The following is a 21429-nucleotide window of genomic DNA, read 5'->3' as shown; positions in this document are numbered from 1 at the left end:
GCGCTTTCCCACACTTTAATGTTTGACAAAACAGCAAGTTGGAAACTGGTAAATGCTTCTTTTAAAGAAGCTTAGAAAATGGTTATGGAGAGAACACATTGGTCCAAACTCCCTTCTGTATCTCTGTGCTAGCATTGTATAATCTGCTCCCTTCAGAACTAAGGGAGGGGCTGGAGAGATGGCTCAGCAGTCAAGAGCACTATTGCTCTTGCAGAGTTCAGATCCCAGAAACATCACCTGGAACTACAGCTCCAGGGAATTCGATACTCTCTCCTGGCCTCCGTGGCTCATATTCCCACACAGGTACACGTGCACACACAGAAACAAAAGTAAAGACATACCTTTAAACACGCTGAAGTGGTGCCTTTATTTTTTCCAAGTCTGTAAAGTTGCAATGCACTAGCAAGCTCTTTATGGGGCTCTGGAGGGGTCTGGCTTAAAACTAAACGTTGAGTTGGCCCTTCTGCTGTCTGAGTTATGAGGGCTTCCGTTTTTGTTTTGCTGCTGTTTTGTTTCCTCTTTAACGGATGGTGATCTTAACCTCACTGCCTAAGCCATAAAAAAAAAGCAGGTCTCAAGGCAATTTGCTAAATTATCTGGCCCTGGAACTTTTGATGGGATTCACATTTGTAGATGCAAAGCCCATAAAATGGGCATAAAGAAAAGTCATCCATTCAAGGATGTTCAGCCGGAAATGACACCAGCCACAGTATGGAATTGAGGTGTCTACTGGCAACCATCTCCTCCCATCTTCCCCAGATGCTCACAGACCACATTGTCCTTTTCTCTGTCTTTGTAGCCAGAGCTACCTGCAAGCTGCCAGTGAGGTGCCTGTTGGTCACAGCCTGGACCCATCAATCAACTACAACTCCCCGAAGTTCCGGTCCAGAAACCAGAGCTACATGCGGGCCGTGAGCACCCTGAGCCAGGCCAGCTGTGTGAGCCAGGTGGGCCTCTTCTGTGCTTTTCTATGTAGCGTGCAGTCTCTGGAGCTGTTAGAGGATCCCATGGGGCAGTCAGTGCCCAGACACCCATGGACAGTACTCTCCTGCAGGGAATGTGTAATAGTGTCTCTTGGTTTATCATGGGCTTTCTTCCTCTTCTAAAAGTAAATAGCCTCCTTGGCTTATGCTACATCTTCCCAACAGAGCCACCCAGGCCTAGTTGCAGTGGGACAATGCAGAGGGCACCTGCCTGGTACAGGCTGTTAGTTTTCTAACAGCCAGGCACTGCGGAGAAAAGAATGAGTACCACTCACTCCTAGGGCAGGTCTTATTTCTCAGTGGACATCTAGTCTCAAAGCAGGATCCAGGGTCCCCACAGAGTGGTAGGGGCTGGACCCAGCATTGGGAGAAGTGCTAGGTTTCTCACTTGGGTAAATGGACCAGACAGTATATACCAACAACCAGCGGGAACTACTGGTGCCATGTGTCCTGCGATGTGCAGCAAATAACTGAATTTCCAAGCTTTAATTGAATACCTGCTTACTTATTAGAAAGAGAACTTAAATGTCTATAATTCCAGTGCACAAGAAGCTGGGGCAGGAGGAGCAGGGATTCCAGCCCACCAGCAAGGCCTCATCTCAAAAACTAATAATTTAAAAAATTATGTAATTTATGCTTACCCTTAGCTTTACCCATGATATTCTTGCCAGTGAAGAGCCTGGTCTCGGGATCCCGCTTCTTTGCAATTGGCATAACAAGGAAGTCAGTGGACTTGGGGATTGTTGAGGACAGAGTCCTGTATACAACGAGCACTCAATAACCACAATGTTTGTTGTTGCTATGACAATGCTAAATAGTAGTGGCATGTAACCCAGGCACTCAGACATCCTCCTGGCTATGGAAAGTGCTGACTAGACAGTAACGACTCTTTTCCTACAACTCCTTCTCTTCAGAAAGCTGCACTCAAGTGGCTTTCCTCTATCAGCAGTGTGGGTGTGGGTGTGGGTATGGGGAGGGTCTTGTCCTTGCCCTTAATTTGAGGATTTTAATGCCTGCCTTAGTGATGGTTTCCTCTTGTAAATTAGGTCAAGTTGCCATGGGAAAGGGACTTTTAGGAACTAAAATGGGAAGAACTACCCCTACTATACAACTCAGGACTATGGGGGCTTAGCTCTCAAAATCCCATGCTTGATGTGTCCACAGTCACAGACCACCTGGAGGGGGACTCCAACATCCCCTTCTTAACACTCCTACAGTACTATTAGAACACGCTCAGCTCCTAAGAATTGGGCTACTGTGGAGGTCTGATTCGCCAACAAAACTCCCCATTTCCATACAGAAGAATTGAAGTTGAGTTGGAAGGTACCCAAAGTCAGTGTAACAGCTCCCATCCCAGGATGAGGATTGCTGAGGTAGATTCCCATCCTTTAAAGTTGACACAGTCCCTTTCAGTTAATTCAGTTCATTTTCCAAGTACAATTTTATTGGTGCTTGCCTATATGTATATCTGTGTGAGGGTGTTGGATCCTGGAATTACAGACAGTTGTGAGCTGCCATGTGGGTGCTGGGAATCGATCCTGGTTCCTCTGAAAGAGCAGTCAGTGCTCTTAACCACTGAGCCATCTCTCCAGCCCCTCCAAATGAAAAATTGTAAAGTGCTATGAAGCTGGGCATGGTGGCACTCAGGGTAGAGGCAGAAGCATCATGAATATTTAATCTGCCTCCTTTAAAATTCTACAGTAATAAGAAATACACTCATTCAGTCTCACCCAGTCCTCATTTCTCCATGAAATTCATTTTTCAGATTTGTAAGGCAAGGACCTAGATCCACTGACTACTGGGTTATGCCCACCTGAGATGAGAATATCTCCTCCACACTTAAGGGTACCCCCCTTTAATTCATCCAAAGTCCAATTTGGAGAACAAATTATTTAATCTGAGTTACTTTCCAGAATATAGATAGCTAAAAGACAACTCTATCCCTAAAATAATTGCCCCAGCATGGGTAACAATCCAGGAACACTGCCTCCCTGGAAACCCCTGCACAATTTGCAGTCAGCTTTATAGATTGAAAAGTCTCTTCTCCCCAGAAGTCTTACCACTTAGATAATCTTGCTGAGTAGTCTTGTAAATCTTTTAAGCTTCAGGAACTTGCTGAGACTTGTTAGTTGTTTGTTGCTTGAGTCTTAAGAGCTTCCCCATGCCCTCCAGGAGGGAATGTTGTTACATAACAGAACCATATAACTTGAAATGTCTCATTTCAACCATGCTGCAGTGCACACAGTCAGCCTATCACCATCTTTCAGTCCCAGGATGCTCTCATCACCCCAAACTGAAACCCAATCTGCTTTCCCCAGCCCATGGCCACCCCTATTATACTTTTTGTATTATTTTAAATACCTGGTGTTAGTGTAACTATCCAGCAGGGATCCTTCTTGGACTAGCTTGTTTTACTAAAGCACGTTGTCCCTCTGGATTTATCCATGTTGCAGCCATGTGTTCTGGGCATTGACCTGCTGGGACCTGAAGCTTTTGCAATGTCATGCCGTAGCTCATCTTCTCTGAGGTGTCTGTAATCTAACTGATGTCACAAACCTTCATGGCCGCACACCTTCATGATCCACTCCATCCTTCCTATGAATCACTCCAACCTTCCCCTGATTCTTTGGCAGACAGACTTTTAAACTAATATCTTCCTTTGTTCTGTCTGCCAGCATGATCTGGGTACTGAGAAGCCATGGTGGACCAGCTACAGTGAACCAGAAAGAACAAGAAAGGAAAAAATGTCTTAGTTCTTAGCTGTCAATGTGTGTTTGTAAAGGGAGTGACAGTGGAAGATAGGAAGAAAGGGAAGGGGTAGAGAAGACAGGATGAAATCTGATTTGTGCATGGCATTGAAGAGAAGGAGCCAGAGTTTCCTGGCCTTGGGAGCAAAGATGTCACTTTTGTGTGGGGAAAGCATGGGAAACCTGACCCAGTGGACCTGGAGTAGGTGAAGTGATGTCCCAGCAAGTTCTACAATGGTCTAGTGAGGAATTTGAAGTCGGGGTGGTCACGACAGGGAGGGGAAACTTGTTCAAACCCCAAACTAAGGAGAGAGGAGAAGTTGAGAGAATATTTTCAAGACCTTTGCCTGTGACCCAGTTAAAGAGTAGACTAGGAAGTCTGCATGGCAGGGAAAAGGGTGTTTCTTGATCATGGAAAGCCCCACTTAAGAATCTGCCCTAAGCCTGTCACCATAGCTGTAGGCAGTTGTGTGCAGTGACATGATTCTCAGTACGTCACTCAGACAGACTCTTGTCACGGGCAACTAGAAAGATGTGGAGGAGGAGGAGAGGGCCGAGGTGGAGAATGGCAGTCTAATATTCAGGATGGACAAATGGTCTACCTGTGTCCACCATCAGGTACTGAGGACAGACACCAGATCTCAGATAGTAGATCATCACTAAGTTCACGGTGTCAGAGATAGGACAAAAAGAGGAACTGGAGAGGTAGGGGAACAGACAGCAAGCATAGGTGCTGTTCTGTGTCCCAAACTCTGACTGGCCGCATCCCGAGATCCCCATCATGCCACTGACCCGTGTACATATGTGCCAATATAGAAAGACACACCTGAGAAACAGAGCCCCGTAGTGTGTGGGTATGTCTGAGTTTCTTCTCCTGTTGCCGTGATGACACACACGGACAGCAACTTGAAGGGGAAAGAGTTTGCTCTGGATCACGGATTCTGGTGCAGCCCAACACTGTAGAGGAGTCAAGGCACCGGGGCTTTCAGCATCTGGTCACATCTGGTCACATCTGGTCACATGGTGTCCACGAGCAGGGAAGGAGGGCTGTGGACGCTGGCTGTAGCTAGCATCTGTCTCCATTTATGCAGTCTGGGATCCAAACAGGGGAACGGTGCCACCCACAGTGGGCAGGTCCTCCCACCTCAGTTGTCACAGTCAGGAGAGTCCCCCACGAGCCTGCCCAGGAGCCCATTTTCCAGGGGATTTCAGATTCTGTCTACCATCTCAGAAGTCGTTTACCAACACAGAGTCAGTGAGTGGGGAGGACCCCCGGGATGAGCTGGGGAGGACCCCCGGGATGAGCACAGACTGAGCCCTCGGACTCTTGTCTCCAGCACTGGATATAGACCTGAGTTCACTAACCCCATTTAAACTTCTTATGCTTGAAATCCTCCATGCTTCTCCCACTAACCCTTCAACCTGGTTTTCAGCCCTGTAACCCCCTTGACTGAATTTCCAGTTTAAAATCTTTGGTTTCACCCATGAACAGTATATGCTGTGTGGATTTGAGCATCATCATGCATCAGGACAAACATGTCCCCTTGGGCCGTCCACCCTGAGCAGAGCCCCTGTGGCTGAGCTGATGGTCCAGCGCATGCCCGTGATCTCACCAGGGCTGACAGGCCCAACACAGTGCTTCCTCAAGAGTATTTGGGAAAGTTCAGTTCCCAGAGTGAACCGATACACACAACCTAAGACACAAACTGAAAACTTACTACCTTTATCGGCACTGTACTTACAAATCTCGATCTATTAGGGGAGAACACACCCGAGATTTAAGTCCATGTACCATGTCTCATGTACACAGATCTCATAGGCAGCCATGTCTTCCCCACCCCGACTCTGCTCATGATGCTGTAATGGTGATGAGGGCAGGAGTGCCTCTGCCAAATTTGGGATTCGTTTCCATGACAATGAGCAGCAGCTGACTCTCACGTCCTGAAAATGAACTAAAAGTAGCTGATGCACTTGAACGTGTGTGCTTACTTCTACAGCCTCCAACCCAGAGTCAGCCCGAGCGGTAGGTAGCTGGGGAAACGAAGGGCTCACTGGGGAAGGAGGATGGCCCTGATGGTGTGGACGTTGGCAGTGTACCAGGTGTTTCGGGAGGCTTTTGCCTGCCCTGTCTCCTGGACTTTGTGATGGCTGTCAGTCTGGTGAGTCCACAGAACTTCCGTCATCTGTAGCTAGTTATGTACCTTCCAGTTTTATAAGAAATAACCTAAGAAGTCATCCTCCAAGCTTAACGGATTCCCAGTGTGGATTTCAAACTAGCTGTGCTGAAAATATAAGGAGCTGTCACCGAGTCCCGCGAGTGCATTTTGTCCTTGGTTCTCGTGTGACGTGATTGCGATCACCCTGATGGATCCTGGCGTCACGTGTGCTGTTGCTCTTCTAGATGAGTGAAGCAGAAGTCAATGGGCAGTTCGAGTCAGTGTGCGAATCTGTCTTCAGTGAAGTTGAATCTCAGGCCATGGATGCCCTTGACCTTCCTGGATGTTTCCGGACAAGGAGTCACAGTTACCTTCGAGCCATCCAAGCTGGTTACTCCCAAGACGATGAATGTATTCCCGTGATGACACCCTCCAACATGACCTCAACCATCAGGTCAACAGCAGGTAAATAGAATATCCTTTTTCACCTACCTAACAGAAAACCTACAGGTGTGCTTAAATATTTTTCCTAGAAGGGAGCTGGCATACACCTTCGCCACAGGTCAAATTTACTCGCTGAAATTATCATGCACCACATAATGACATTCGCAATAGCATTCTGAAGCACTTCTTTCAAAGATAACATTGCCTCTTTCTCAGGTGAACTCTATAAATTATCAAGGTCCTTTGAAAGAATCAGGAATAATAACTTGCATTAAGGTTTCTAAGGCATACAAGAGTGTAAGTACTGACATCTGGGCAGTACTTGGGTCTTAACGCCAATATTCAAGAGGTTGGAGTGACATCTGGGTGGACTACGCAATGTCCCCTGCAGTGGATCTGCATTGCAGAGCCCAGCCTCAGTCACTGCCACTCAATATCAAATCCATAAATGTGATTCATCACTACAAAGCCAGTCAGTGGTTAGTGTAAATCCTTTCATTGACTTAAGCTTGGAGGATTCAGTGTCACATTTTCTTGCAGTTCTTACGAAAAGCCATATCCATCCTTTGAAGATTTACCACTTCGACCAAACACCACTGCCCACTAGCTTACTGCACACTTATTATTTATATAACACAATGAATATACATGGCCCAGAGAAACCCATAAAACACGGTGAGCAGTAAAAGTTTGCCACACTCCAGGTGAAGGCTGGGGAGAGAAGCTGTAAAACATTCCAGTGTCAAAAAACGAGGTATCTCGGATAGCCTAAGATTCAAACTTCTGTGGCCACATCAAAGGAATTTAAAATACAATCCTAAGAAGAAACAGAACATACTGTGTCAATATTAAATGATGTCAGGAGCCAAAAGTCAGGTAGGACATGTAGCAAGAAGGAACAAGACCTCAGAAAGCAGGGGTCAGAGTGCTCACAACAGGCTTCTTTGTTCAGTGCTAATGTGAGCTAGGACTCACGTCCCACACACTGCCAAATGACAAACTGAAGAATTTCTGTCATAGGGTACATTCTGCACTGTTGTTTGCACTACAGGAAGAATTACTTCATGCTGGTGTCTATAGAGGAATAAACTATTTCAAGTTTCTTTCCATTGCTTACCTTGGTGAAGCCTTAGGCTTGTCCATTTCTCCAAGTCTGTTGTTGAGGTCTTCGGAGAAGTAGTAACAATGAATAAGGTATTCCAGAGAACACGTTGAGTGCTCTTCTACAGAAGCAGTGGAAACTCACTTGTTGGGGGGTATTTGTACACTGTGTGAGGATGTATTTGCTGTGATTGGTGTAATAAGAAGCTGAGCAACCAATAGCTAGACACCGGGTATAGGCAGGATTTCCGGGGAGAGAAAGGAAGAGGAGAAAGAATCCAGGCTTGCAGGAGAGGTCAGGGGACACGGAGAGGAAACAGGAGGTGCAAGATAGAAGAGAGGTAATACCATGTGACAGAATGTAGATTAACACAAATGAGTTCATTTAAGTTATAAGATCCAGGAAGGAAAAAGCCTAAGCTATAGTCTGAGCTTTCATAATCAATAAGAAGGTTCCGACAGAAAAGGACTTGTTATACTCACTGTCTTCTCCTGTGGCCTGGTGGCCCCAACAGAGGCTTCTGTGATGCATTAAACCGTAAGTTATGGGCCTTGATGAGAGATGTCCAGTGGAACATGGGGCTCTGTCCTCATCACTGCTTAGTGGAAAACCAAGGGCACAGCCCAAGTCTGTGACTTGAAGTAGACAGAGCTGTACGTGTCAACTGGATAGCACAGTCATGGAGACTGGCAGTTACAATCTTTGGTTGTTCTCTCAGGTGTCCTGTGTCACATGCTCCTCTGCCTCAGTGATGTCACAGGCTGCTGTCCATCGTCTACCTACATGTGAGAATAGAGCTAATTGAAAACATAGGGAAGGAATGAGATTCACAACCACTACATTAAAAAGCAACCTTAGGAAGCTAGGCCTGAGCATTGGGGCCCCATCACCCCAGCAACCAAGAAGCTGAGGCAGGAGGATTGAGAGTTTGAGGCCAACCTGAGCTACATAATGAATCCCACACTATCCTGAACTCCTTGGTAAGACCCTGTCTCAAAAAAAAACATAATGAAATCAAAAGGCAACCCCTTTGAAGAGAATCACTCAAGATCACTGGTGTTTGTTGAATGCTCCCTACAAGCAAATGAACAATTAAGCATTTTCATGGTCTTCAGAAAAGCTTTGAAACAATAATTATGTGGTAGAAAATGGCTTTGCTGTTTTTAGAGCTGTCGTTATGGAGAATAGAAATAGAACAGATTTCACAGAGATAATGTAAGAAACAGTACCAAAACTCAGTCTAAAGTTCTGATTTATATACACAGTAAATCGTTTTTCCCAGGCACACTGCACATTCCAAAAAATCCCCATACGAAATAAATTTTTAAATGTGTCTATTCAAAGTTTCCAGTGGGTCTCGTCCTAGTTACTGAGTCAAACTCTCTTCTAGACTACGGGGTAAATATCAGCATCATGGAAAAAAACGGTGGGTCAAATAAGCACAAAGGTGGGCTGCTGGAAGATGTCATAGGGTAGCATGGGTACCATCATAGGGTAGCATGGGTAGCATGGGTACCGTCGTGTGAAGCCGAAGCTCGGGTCCCCACTGGACCCACCACGGCTACTCTGAGCACATCCTACACAATGCTAAGGATTTTTCTTCAGATGCTTGATGACACTCGACATGGCCTGGTTAATAAGATTAGGAACAATGCCAAAGTTTTTTTTTAATCTAGAAAAGCAGTGTAGAGGGAAAGTCCCCAAGTCACAGAATTCAAATTTAATATTGTGTTATAGACTCCCTAGCTCTGTCTCTCTAGACATCGGGTCACACAGCCTTAGTAGTCTTTTTCTGGAGAACTAGGGAGCAATAAGAGCTGCGGCCTTACGTTCTCCATCCTTCTCGCAGCTGTGCAAAAGTGCAAGACAACTTGAATTATACTCTGCTCTTTAATGCATGAAAATTTGGAGATGTCCTTGAGAGCCTTTCTCAACTCTTAGGTGGGCTTTTATCACACAGAATTTGGAGCAAGTTGGTAGCATTCAGGTTCTAGCCTTTCAGTTTTGAAGAATGAAGTTCATAGAAGGTGAGTTTTAGGAAGCATTTTATTGTTGTGAAGTTAAGAAAGATGACAGGTGAGATCCCCAGAGAGTGGGATACTATTGAAGGTCACTCCTACTGTGGAGTCATTGAGACTTTACTTGATGGAGGCATGGGAGGGGCGGTGAGCCGGTTAGTCTAGTTCCCTGTTCAACTGTCCAGTGTGGTCTATCAGTATTCTGCCACACCCTTCCATGTGGATTCCAGGAAAGATGTTCACTTAGGGGAAAAGATATAAAAACCCAGGCCATTCTGGCATCCCAGCCCTCTAGCCAAGGCAGAACCAAAGACATTGTCTTAAATACTTCTGGTATCTCCTGCCTGAAGCAAAAGTAGGGGTATCAATAGGGCTAAGGGCATTCATAGATTTTAGTCAAAGACAAACTGCACATTCACGATCCTTTTCCCCTAAACCACCTAACCGTTTCTTTTCCCTGTTCTCATCACCTTCCTGCCTTCTGACTCACATGCAGAACTTACCCGCACCCCCAACCCCTGGAAACTCATAAGATGGAGAGAAACTCCCTGTGTCACAGAACTGAAGGGAAATGACAGGTCTGAGTCTCCTGCCTCTCCCTTCATGGCCCCATTATGGCTGCCTATGGCCATCGTACTGCAACTCTCCCCATATTCTGAGACTGAAGTATGTCTTCCTTCGGTATCTCCCTTATGCTACTCACAAAGGGTATCACCTATCAAGCTGCTCTTTGGGTCTGAAGGTTCAGGGCTGCATGTGGCTGCTTGTGGATTTGATATTGTCACTCTCCTAATACAGTTCACATGATGGACAAACCATATCAGCATCCTTCTAGGACCGTGCCTTCTGTTGTCAGTTACATCACTATGCATGCTGATGGTGAGAGCTGAACCCCAACTTTGATCAGAACTGTCTGTCCATGAGGCAAGCGGATTTAAGTAACTTTGGTCTCAAGTACTTCCTGGTTTTGTAACCTGTTACACTAGCATTTGATGGCCACCTTCATTCACAATGGAGATTATTTTGACGAATTAACACTCTTCTATCGTCCTGGGGCACTTGGAGTGCAGCTCAGCAGTAGGATGTTTATCTGGAGTACAGGAGGCTCTGGGATTTGTCTCCAGGACTGAAAGGGATTTTTTAAAAAATGCTTTCCTTTCATGGCTCAAAAAAAATCTACTTTCAAAAACATCTCGGAGTGATTGTTTTGAAGTACAAGAGGCATTTAAACATGTTCTTTACAGAGGCTTGAAAAATGAAAGCAGGCAGTATTAGATTTTCTCACCTTATAAACATGTAAATCTAGAAGCCCTGTGCTCATGCAATAAATCAAGTGTCAAGTGTACAGATGAGTGAATTACTATAGATTTTTAAGAACATAGTGAACAGACTTGACTTAGACCCTTGGCAGGTGTGTGCTATTAGCCAATGTGCCTATCAGGTCGCCCCTCCTCACCTGCAATGTGGGGTGCAGGGAGTCCAACCCACCAAGCTTCACTCATCAGTCTCTGTGATCCCCAGCAAACATGGAACACAGCACTGGGCAGGATGACCCCCATCCATCATGCCTTTCATTATGAAAAGCGGTGGGTGTTGATTATAAACCCCTCCTTAAATGAAGTGGTCCTGAAAACATCTAACTTCCATTTCACACTTGGCTTCTCTCTCATCTATGAAATGATGTATCAGGTAGATCTGCTTGTCTAAATGCTCATTTCACCCGATTTTTCGAGGGAAAGAATAACATTGGTACTGTGAGGGGACGCAGTATAAAATTAGATGATAATGGTTTTTCTCTGGGTCAGAAATTGTCTCCACACATGTCACAACTAATTCTAGAAGTCATCAGAACCAAGGGAAAGCCACACAGGGATGACAGAGGGAACAGCACAGACCTACTTTATCTTATTATTCATATTTCAACAGTGACTTCTCTCTCCAGGGTGTATAATAACTCTGTTTCCAAGACAAATCTTCCCTAACATACCAGAGGAAAAGCTATCCTTATATTTTTGTCTTGAATATTAGACAGAGGGAAAACGGTTCTCAATAACATGAATTTTTTCTGTACTTCTTTGCAAAGTTCTCTGTTGTGTGAATATTAGGTCTTTACAGATGGGTATGCCAAGTTTCTGGCCTGAGCATTGCTTGGGGCTTTGTGACCCTAGTCCCCAGCTTCTTCAAATCCAGGCACTTCCTCACAAGGTAAAGAAGAATCATAAATACTTTGATAAACAGATGAACAGAGAAAACATTGAGGAAAGACCACACAGGGCCACTTTCCATTTCAAGATACGAAAGTCCAAAATAAAGAAAAGCCACCTTCCACATCACAGAAAACATTGTGCTGTGTTTAGACCATGAGAATTTAGGAGGTGTGTGCTGTGTTCAGGGTGCGGACAACTTGCTTGGAATATAGAATCATCGTGGGTCTGAGCTTCAGCCTCAGATGTAAAGCCTGGGCACAGCTGCAAGCGACGAACCAGTCATCTGCATATACCGGCTGCATGTCAAGAAGACATGGAAAGCGATGGAAGCCAGAGGGAGGCTTGAGACACCATGGCAATACCCAGAATCCCCCAGTTGCAGTGAGACTGAGCAGTGTGACCAGTATAGGAAGGCATGCAAGCCTGCAGTCAGGAAGACCCTTGATGTCACGGATCTAGAAGCACTGAGCAGGAAGGAAGGAGAAACCACTATGGCGAGAAAAGGCTCAGGGCTATAGAGCAGGCACTGTGCACTGTGGACCGGTGCCAGCACAGCTCAGGGACCACTGAGTGACCCCCGGCACAAGAGAGTTGCAGGATGAGTCAAGTCTATTGAATCCCTAACCTTCAAGCCCTCAGCTTGTGACTTCTTAAGAGATGGGCCTCTACTGAAATGGTTAAGCTAAAGTGAGGTCACCTGGGAGTCCCCTTATCCAGTAGGACTTGGTACTTATGGGATGAAGAGATTGGGACACAGACACACAGAGGAATGGTCATGGGGACACAGGGAGAAAAAGTCATCTGCAAGCCAAGACAAGAGGACTAAGGAGGAGCTAACCACAGTGTGTTAACTTCTTGCTGTGTGCAAGCCAAGACAAGAGGACTAAGGAGGAGCTAACCTCGGAGTGTTAACTTCTTGCTGTGAGAAGAAATGACCCAAAGCTATAGTTTCTTGTGCAGCTGAAGCTAATGGGCACAAAAGAGTTGAAAAGTCTGCCCTTGCCCTGCTATAGAAAGTTCTAGAGATGACTGCCAAACCTAATCATACGTGTAAAAGGGACAAGAGTTAGGCAGCACTGAGCAGCTGGAACAGCCTGCAGATGATGCTCCTGTATCATTGGTCAGGTCCAGAACTAGCCTCCAGCTAGTTCCCATGAGACTCTGAAAGGCTGCTGTCCAGGTGGCACAGATGATGTCATCAAGGAAGACGAATCACCTGCTTGTCAGATATAGTTGCAGTAACTACAGCCCCAAATGGAGACAGACCAGACTCTAAGGAAACGGGAGAGGAATTAAATCCAGGGACTGGCCCTGCTGGTCCACTGCTGCCCTCTTAAGCTTGAAGTCACCCTACAGGAATGCAAGTGCCAGGGTGCAGAAACAGGATGGGACACAAAGAACAGCTCCATCCCGAGAAGAGACTTTCTTCAGGGTGTGCCAAGGATTCGGGAACAGCTTGGGAGCCGAGTGCAGCTGGTACCCTCACCAAACAGAGCCAGTGGGAGCCCAGAGAGACAGAGAGAGTGGTGTGAATCTGTGCAAGTTAAGGCACCTCTGTTATATGACTTCATCCCACACAGAGCACCGATGACAGACCAAAGCCTCGCTTGGTGCACCAGTGAATTTGTTGGGGTTCCTTATGAGGAGTATCTCTAAGGTGATAACTCACAATATCATGGATGAGGACTCAAAGGCAGGTGCATGACAGAGAAGCTTACCCCAGCGTGGGTGACAGCTTACAAAAGCTGTGTCCCTGGAACTCCCTGCATGACTCACAGCTCAGCTAGTAGGAGAGGCGACGTCTCCATCAGTCCTCACTGCTTATATAGCCCAGTGGGAGAGGGGGTCTCACAAATCTTGTGTTTCTGGGCCTTCCTAAGCCTTGAGCCTCTAGTTTGCTTTTCTGGGTATTAAGAACATCCCTCCAGCTGGGCAGTGGTGATGCACACCTTTAATCCCAGCACTCGGGAGGCAGAGGCAGAGGATCTCTGTGAGTTCAAGACCAAGCCTGGTCTACCGAGCAAGTTCCAGGACAGGCTCCAAAACAATACAGAGAAACCCTGTCTCGAAAAAACAGCAAAAAAAGAACATCCCTCCAGAATTGAACATTTAAATTCATAGAAAACACTATGCAGAAGCCTCTAATGGCACATCAAGGTTTACCTAATGTTCAGTGACAATTATGGAAATCTAGACTGGAGAGAGCTTCAGCTTCTAGGCATTGAAAAGGAGACTGCTGAAGGAAATCTACAAGACAGGGGAACCACAGACATTGGGGTATGGGCTACCAGAAGGATCACTGGGCCCCCATCACAACCCAGGGTGCAAAGTTGCCACTGGATTCTGACAAATGTGGTAAGGTGGAAAGATTGCTGGAAGGCCCCGGACAGCATAGGCCTGCTGTAGAATGGTGTACATCTTTACAGAGATGAAGGTAGTCCGGGATCATCCTGTACATCTTGGACAGCTGCATAACCTAGAACACCAAAATGGCCCTGGGATTGGTGAAGCCTTTATAAGCAAGTATGCTCAGTCCAAGCTCACTGTTGTAGCACATGGCCACAGCTCTGTGTCCTAGAGCCACAGAGACCTGCTCCGTGACCACTGCAGTGATCCCATAGCTAACTTGGGTCTCAAGGTGGTAGCCAGACACTGTTTCTCTAGGATCCAAATGATAATCTAAGAAGCCCTCTTTGCCGTTTCACCCAGTGGAATCTCCTGCCTTCTGCAGCACCAGCCGCACGGCCCTAAACTGTTTCTGTTGTCACCACTGCTTTTGCTGACTCTGGTCTTCCTATTCCTACAAGTAGCACCCCAGTAGTGATATTGTTCCACTAGATAAGCCAGCACCATGTCCCATCTCAAGACCCTGTGCTTCGTCACATCTGTCCCATTCCCCCTGTGCACAGTTCCAGGTCCCAGGTTCCAGACATGGCAGGTCATGGGTGGTGGTATCTAAGTACGTTTCAGGAAATATTAGGTGAGTGTGTGTATGCATGAGGTCTTCTATAAGTTTGGAAAAGTGTGAATGTTGCTGTCTCTCTCACACTGGACTTTAAGGACATGTTTTTCTTTTGGGAAAATATAATCAGGACTGAACTCTAAAATCCTGTGAGGTCAGAGCCCACGCTGTAAAACTCACATGTTTCCCTCCTGCCCAGACCACACCTCCTGCCCTCACCTACAGCTTAAGTCCAAAGTGATGACCCCATGCAGAGGTCAATCCAAAGTGTCCCCGTGGATGTCTGAGGTGTCTCTGCAGTTGCTGTGGTCTACCCCTCAGCTTCTCAGAAGCCACCAACACCAATTACTTTTGGGAATCCTCAGAAGCCTCCAGATCTTTGAAATCTCTTCCCTATATTTGAAGTTTAGAGAAATATACTTAAGACCAAGGACCTGGCCTCCTTCTTGTGTCCAAGCTCAGGTCCAAGGCCCTGTTCTCAGGGCTACAGGTTAGCATGGCCTTCAGAAAATTAATAAGAAACAAAACGTGACAGGGTGAGTTGGGAAAGTCTATATCCATCACCTGAGAAGGATGCGAGAGGCTGCAGCTCAGGGGCTCAGAGAGAGTCAGCCCCTGAGGAGGGTCAGCACCCATGGCCACAGGGCTTCAGGCGGTGGCTCATGTGACACGGCCACAGCTCAGAGGTCATGGCAATGAAAGTATGAACGTGCAGGGACTGCTTCCCTCGCCAAGAAGGTCCCTGACTATGTTCCAGTGCTGTGAGAAAGCCAACTTAAGGAAGAAAGGGTTTGTTTTCTGTCAGCATTTTAGAATTCAGCCAGTAGTTTTGGCCTAGTGACATAGTCCAACATCTTGGCAGAGGGTGCAGGGTGGAGCAGAGCATCGTGGTGGATAGGAGGCAGAGAGGTAGAGAGAAGATGAATCTGAGGACAAGATATAGCATTCAAAGGCACCCCTCACATGACCCATCTCCTCCAACCAGACCCCACCTTCAAAGACACCATTCAATACACACCTTCAATGGGTCACACAGTGGTCAGAGCCTTCCTTTGTGGCCTAACGGCCTCAACAGTATATGAGCCAAACTTTGAACACATGTACCATTTGGAGGACACTTCATATGCAGTCCATGACACTGGCAGTGCCAGCTGGGCTAGGCAGAGTACCCCCATGCTCACAGCAGTTCATGGTTCCAGAGCTGATCCCTGACCCCTGTCTATAGACCCCATAGGGGACTCCCAAAGACTCTCCACACCCAAGCTTAGCTAAGGAAGAGTGCATATCTCATTTGCTGACTGTGAGCTTCAGCCTTGCTTCCTCCAGCTATGGTACCTCATCGGCAGTGAACCCAGGAGGCAATAGCCAGATGATATCCACGTACTTCCGGCGCAGCAGTTACCACGTCATTGCCGGGTCTCTGTCTGCTTTACTGCTCACAAGATGCTCTCCACTCTGGACCTCCTCCCTCTGCACCTTCTCCTCCCTCTGTGACCCCTCTTTCTACACCTCTCCCCTCTGCTCCGCTCCCCTCTCAGTGATCTTGCATTCTCCCCGAAGATCAGATGATCTACACCAGGACAAACATTCTCCTGGAATTATCTTTCCCTGTAATCAGCAGGTGGACGAGGAGCCCCTGATCCCACTTGACCAGGGAAGGCTTGTGAGGGAAATGTGTCCAACTCCACAGAGATGTAGAAAAGGTCGAAGGCAGGGCTTTTCCCAGAACAGCAGGGCCCACTCTGACTCCTGCCTCAGAGTTGAGTTTTGAGGCAGGTTTCATAGTGGCCTCCTAACTGCAATATCATTACCTCAGACCCTTCAAAATGCCATGTTTGTCTCTGGAAAGGTACTAATTAAGTAGAGGCCTGAACTTAATTTGACTGAACTGCTTTTCTTTAAAACAAAAGATACTTGTGTAAGAGTTAGGCAAATGCTTCAAGCTAGATGTGGTGGCACATGCCATCTCATGGGAGGCTGAAGAAGGTTGGTGATTCCACTGAAAGCATATCTGAGTAAAAACATTAATATAACAAAAGCCCATAATAGCTTCCTCTCACTTTCAACATCCACCAGGAATGCTCAGCCCTGACACTCTGGGAGTGTCGGCTGTTACTGATGGCAGTCGGGATATTGAGCTAAGACAGATTCTCTCAAGCCAACTTAGTGTTTCCAAGATTGATGCAAGAGTTGAATGAGACTGATTGCTCTGAAATTAGTCTGAGTCCTTTGAAACGCCAGATGCCTAGAACGCTGAGCAACACATGGTGGCTTGGTGAATGGTTTTAGGGACTCGAGTTGTAAAATCTGTGCCACTGTTGATATTTACAGATGACAAAGAAGGTGGCAGTAAGGCAAAGCGAGGAAAGAGTTGTGTAGAGAGGAGTGTCTGTGGGCACATGGGAAGCAGCCCTTGTTGGAGCGAGCGGTGCCATCCGATTTATTCCATCTTTATTGACCTCGTCACATCAGAGTAGCACACTGTGTCTTTTTAACACATGTCCTAGGGAAGCTTTGAAAAACGCCAGGGAATCATCACTAAGAACATTCATACCTCTGTTTATCCATCTATTTATGGACTTATTTTTGTGCCAAATAAGAAGAGCAATAAGGAAAACTAAACCGATCGATCATATTAGTGTTGACATAACCATGATTAAGAGCATCTAGTCCTGGCTGATGCAGGTACCCACAAGGGGTGCTAAGATCCAGGAGGAAAGCCTCAACCCATAAAAGTGAGCAAGCTCACTCATCTGCTTCTATAAATGCCAGTGTGTGCTTTCCTTGCTTTCCCTAGCCAAAGCTGACATTTTCTTTTTCATTGTGTTGATTTATAGCAGGTCATTACTTCACTACCATTCTAATCAATCATACAGTTGATTGAATCAAAGTCACAAATATTTACTTAGTACCTAATGTCCATAAGATACTGCAAGGATGTTCTGTGGAATGAAAGGAAACCAAATGAGATTGGAGACAGATCTGGAAGCTGTAGACATGAACAAATAAATTAATAATCATTACCTTCAGAAACATCTATATGAATGCTGGCCGGCTGACATTTAATCTTTTCCTCTAATTAATGTCAATTGTTACAAATTGTTCTAGGACTCGCAACCTGGGTCAAAATCCCTTTTGCTCATGCAAGCTTTTAGGTTGAGCTGAGATCTTGGATCTTGTAACTGTAAGAACACACGTGCTACCTCCCAGGCCCTTTCTGTAGATGTCCTGACAGGTTTTGTGTCAGCTTGACACAGACTAGAGTCATTTGGGAAAAAGGAACCTCAATTGAGAAAATGTCCCCACTGTGTTGACCTGTGAGCAAGGCTATGGTGCATTTTTTTATTGCTTATTGATGTGGGAAGGCCCAGATCACTGTGGACAGTGCCGTTCCTGAGCTGGTGGTCCTGAGGTATAGAAGGAAGCAGACTACGAAAGCTTTGGGGAGGAGTCATCGGTACTCCCCCATGGTATGTATATCTGTTCTGCCCTGACTTTCTTGGATAATGAACTACAAGGCTGTAATATGAAAAAGCCCTTCCTCCCCTGGTTGCTTTTGGTCCTGGTGTCTTATCATAGCAGTAACTACATCTATGAGGATCCTCACAGGCTTGCTTCCTTTGCTGTTGGGATTTAGTAGGCCTGGTTGGGTCATTAGGAGTGCAACTCTGGATGCTGTTGGAAAGATGCCCAGGGCAGGAGTGAGGCTGTAAGACCTATTACTGGTGCTATTAATCATGCATACCTGAGAAAATTCCCCTCCCAAACTCTCAGGATTAGACACTCTTGGAACATTTTGAGGACATGCCAGTGTTGAAGAAGCCAGAATTGTCGAGGACAAAATAATGTGACTGAAAGTCATGATCCGGTTAATTCTTTTTATTTTCCTCAATATATGTTTTTATTTAAATTAGAAACATGAATGTTTCACGTGTCAATCCCAGCTCCCTCTCCCACCTCTCTTCCCTTGTCCAGCACTCCCAACCCCTACCAAATCCCCACACCATTCCCCAGGGAGGGTGAGATCCTCCTTGGAGGGATCTCCAAAGTCTGTCATTTCATCCAGGGAAGGACCTAGGCCCTTCCCCATGTGACCAGGCTGAGAGAGCATCCCTCTATTTGGAATGGGCTCCCAAAGATCATTCATACACCATGGGAAACACTGATCTACTACCCAAGGCCCCAGTGATTTCTGTGGCCTCCTCATTGGCATTACATTCATAGAGTCTGGATCAGTACCCTGTTGGCCTCTTAGCCATCAGTCTGGGATTCAAGGGCTCCTCCTTATCTGGCCAGCTGTCTTTGGGGGTTTCACCATCATGGTCTTGACCCCTTTGCTCATCACTCCTCCATCTCTGTCACTAGGTTCCAGTAGTTCAGTTCAGTGTTTAGCTGTGGGTATCTGTCTCTGCTTCCATCAGGTTCAATGTGGCTGGATTTACATTGAGGTCTTTGATCCATTTAGACTTAAGTTTTGTGCATGGCGGTAGACATGGATCTATCTGCAGTCTACTACATGTGAATATCCAGTTATGACAGCACCATTTGTTGAAGATCTTTTTTCCATTGCATGATTTTAGCTTCTTTGTCGAAAACCAGCTGTACATAGGTTTGTGGATTAATCTCAGGATTTTCAATTTGATTCCATTGGTCTACCTGTCTATTTTTGTGCCAATACCAAGCTGTTTTCAGGACTATAGCTCTGAAATAGAGCTTGAAGTCAGGGATGGTGATGCCTCCAGACATTGCTTTGTTGAGCAGGGTTGTCTTGGCTATCCTGGGTTTTTTGTTTTTCCATATAAAGTTGAGAATTGTTCTTTCAAGGTCTGTGAAGAATTGTGCTGGGATTTTGATGGGGATTGCATTGAGTCTGTACATTGCTTTTGGCAGGATTGCCATTTTTACTACATTGATCCTACCTATCCAAGAGCATAGGAGATCTTTCCATTTCCTGGTGTCTTCTTTAATTTCTCTCCTTAAAGACTCAAAGTTCTTGCAATACAGGTCTTTCACTTGTTTGGTTAGCATTACCCCCAAGGTATTTTATGTTGTTTGTGGCAATTGTGAAGGGTGATGTTTCTCTGATTTCTTTCTCAGCCCTTTTATCGTCTGTATATAGTAGGGCTACTGATTTTCTTGAGTTGATCTTGTATCCTGCCACATTGCTGAAGGTATTTATCAGCTGCAAGAGTTCCCTGGTAGAGTTTTTGGGTCACTTATGTAAACTATCATAGTATCTGCAAATAGTGAAAGTTTGACCTCTTCCTTTCCAATTTGTATCCCCTTGATCTCCTTTTGTTGTCTTATTGCTCTAGCTAGAACTTCCAGTACAATATTGAAGAGATATGAGGAGAGGGGACAGACTTGCCTTGTTCCTGATCTTAGAGGAATTGCCTTGAGTTTCTCTCCATTCAGTTTGATGTTGGCTGTTGGTTTACTGTATATAGCTTTTATGATGTTTAGGTATGTACCTGTTATCCCGGATCTCTCCGAGACCTTTATTATAAAGGGGTGTTGGATTTTGTCAAAGGCTTTTTCAGCATCTAGTGAGATGATCATGTGATTTTTGTTTCTCTGTTTGTTTATATGGTGGATTACATTGATGGCTTTTCGTATGTTGAACCATCCCTGCATCCCTGGAATGAAGCCTACTTGATCGTGGTGGATGAGATCTGGTTAATTCTTATAGCCCATCTTCCCATGTGCACCTCACATCCCCTTTGGCTATATTCTCACGGGCGTCCAGAACTCACAGAGCATTCAGAGACCCAGAATTTTCTGCAAATCAGGACTTGATAGCATCTCTGGCTTTCCTAGATGCATCCAGGACAGAGCCCATCCCAGATACATCTGTTGAATACAGATAGGAAGTCCATCACACTGTGTCCCTGATTGTAGACACAGCAGGAGCAGACATGTGGTTCCCAGGGCAAACAGCTCTTTGGGAAAATGTCCTGCCACAGCCTTTGTAGCCACTGTCTGGCCACCAGCAGCTTAGACATGTGTCTTGTCTTCTCTACCCATGCATAGAACTCCTAAAAATGAAGTCTCTGCAATGTCAAATAGCAAGGGATGACACCTGCTTTGCAAGACAAATCCCAGCTGCAGAAAGGGTCTGCTATCCTCCCCTGACTGGATTGGTGATCATCAGAAGTAAGCCCGTTTTGTGAGAAAGCAAAAAGATAAGATGCTTTCCAGTGTGTGGCAACCTCAGAAAAAGCTACTACCACCTCTGGCCAGATGTTTATAAGTCCCTGATCTCCATGTGGAACCTAACTCTTCATGAAGCCATGGCATAAAGCCAACAGGCCTACCCAGTTGAAAAGCCATCTGCTCAATAATTGATGCCTTTTTTGCCTTAAGAACTAAGTGGCTTCCTTCATCACATCTCCACTGGCAAGCCCAACTTTGGAACTGGGAAAACCATGTGTCTTTCTTTCTTTAATAATTCTATTAATCTAGGACTGCTGGGCAGTAAGTCAGACCCTCACTTAGCAGGGAAGACAGCAAGGCCCCACATGCCCAGAGCCTGCCAAGGGTTTGGTGCAGTAGTATCCGGACTCTCCAGTGTGTCCTTCATCCTACGATAGACAGCTCCCTAAACTACTTTATTACCATCTCTCTCCTCCCCTAGAATATGAGCACAGTGAAGCAGGGATGCTTTTTGCAGCTGAATTCACAGTGCCTGGAATAGTGTGGCATATTATAGAGATATGCTAAATTTTTGTGATTTAATGAAATAGTGAATAAATAAATGTATAATTAAATGAATGATTTCTCTGTCTCTGTAGACTTGCATAAAACCATGGA

At 45.8% G+C, this 21429-nt stretch overlaps 1 protein-coding gene across 4 annotated transcripts in view; it reads left to right on the top strand.

Moving 5' to 3' along the window:
• The window catches only part of Dlgap2 (DLG associated protein 2), a 684399-nt gene that overhangs the window by 623372 nt on the left and 39598 nt on the right, over positions 1-21429 (top strand). For all 4 annotated transcript variants that reach the window (XM_040733553.1, XM_040733551.1, XM_021234406.2 and 1 more), the window contains 2 exons: positions 800-947; positions 6132-6351. In XM_040733553.1, coding sequence (XP_040589487.1) covers positions 800-947; positions 6132-6351 — 368 coding nt within the window. The remainder of the gene's footprint in view (positions 1-799; positions 948-6131; positions 6352-21429) is intronic.

Source organism: Mesocricetus auratus, unplaced genomic scaffold (assembly GCF_017639785.1).
Source record: "Mesocricetus auratus isolate SY011 unplaced genomic scaffold, BCM_Maur_2.0 Super-Scaffold_100031, whole genome shotgun sequence".
In the NCBI taxonomy this organism is placed as follows: Eukaryota; Metazoa; Chordata; class Mammalia; order Rodentia; family Cricetidae; genus Mesocricetus; species Mesocricetus auratus.
Note: the sequence above shows the minus strand (reverse complement) of the source record. Positions and strands in the feature narration are given on the sequence as shown.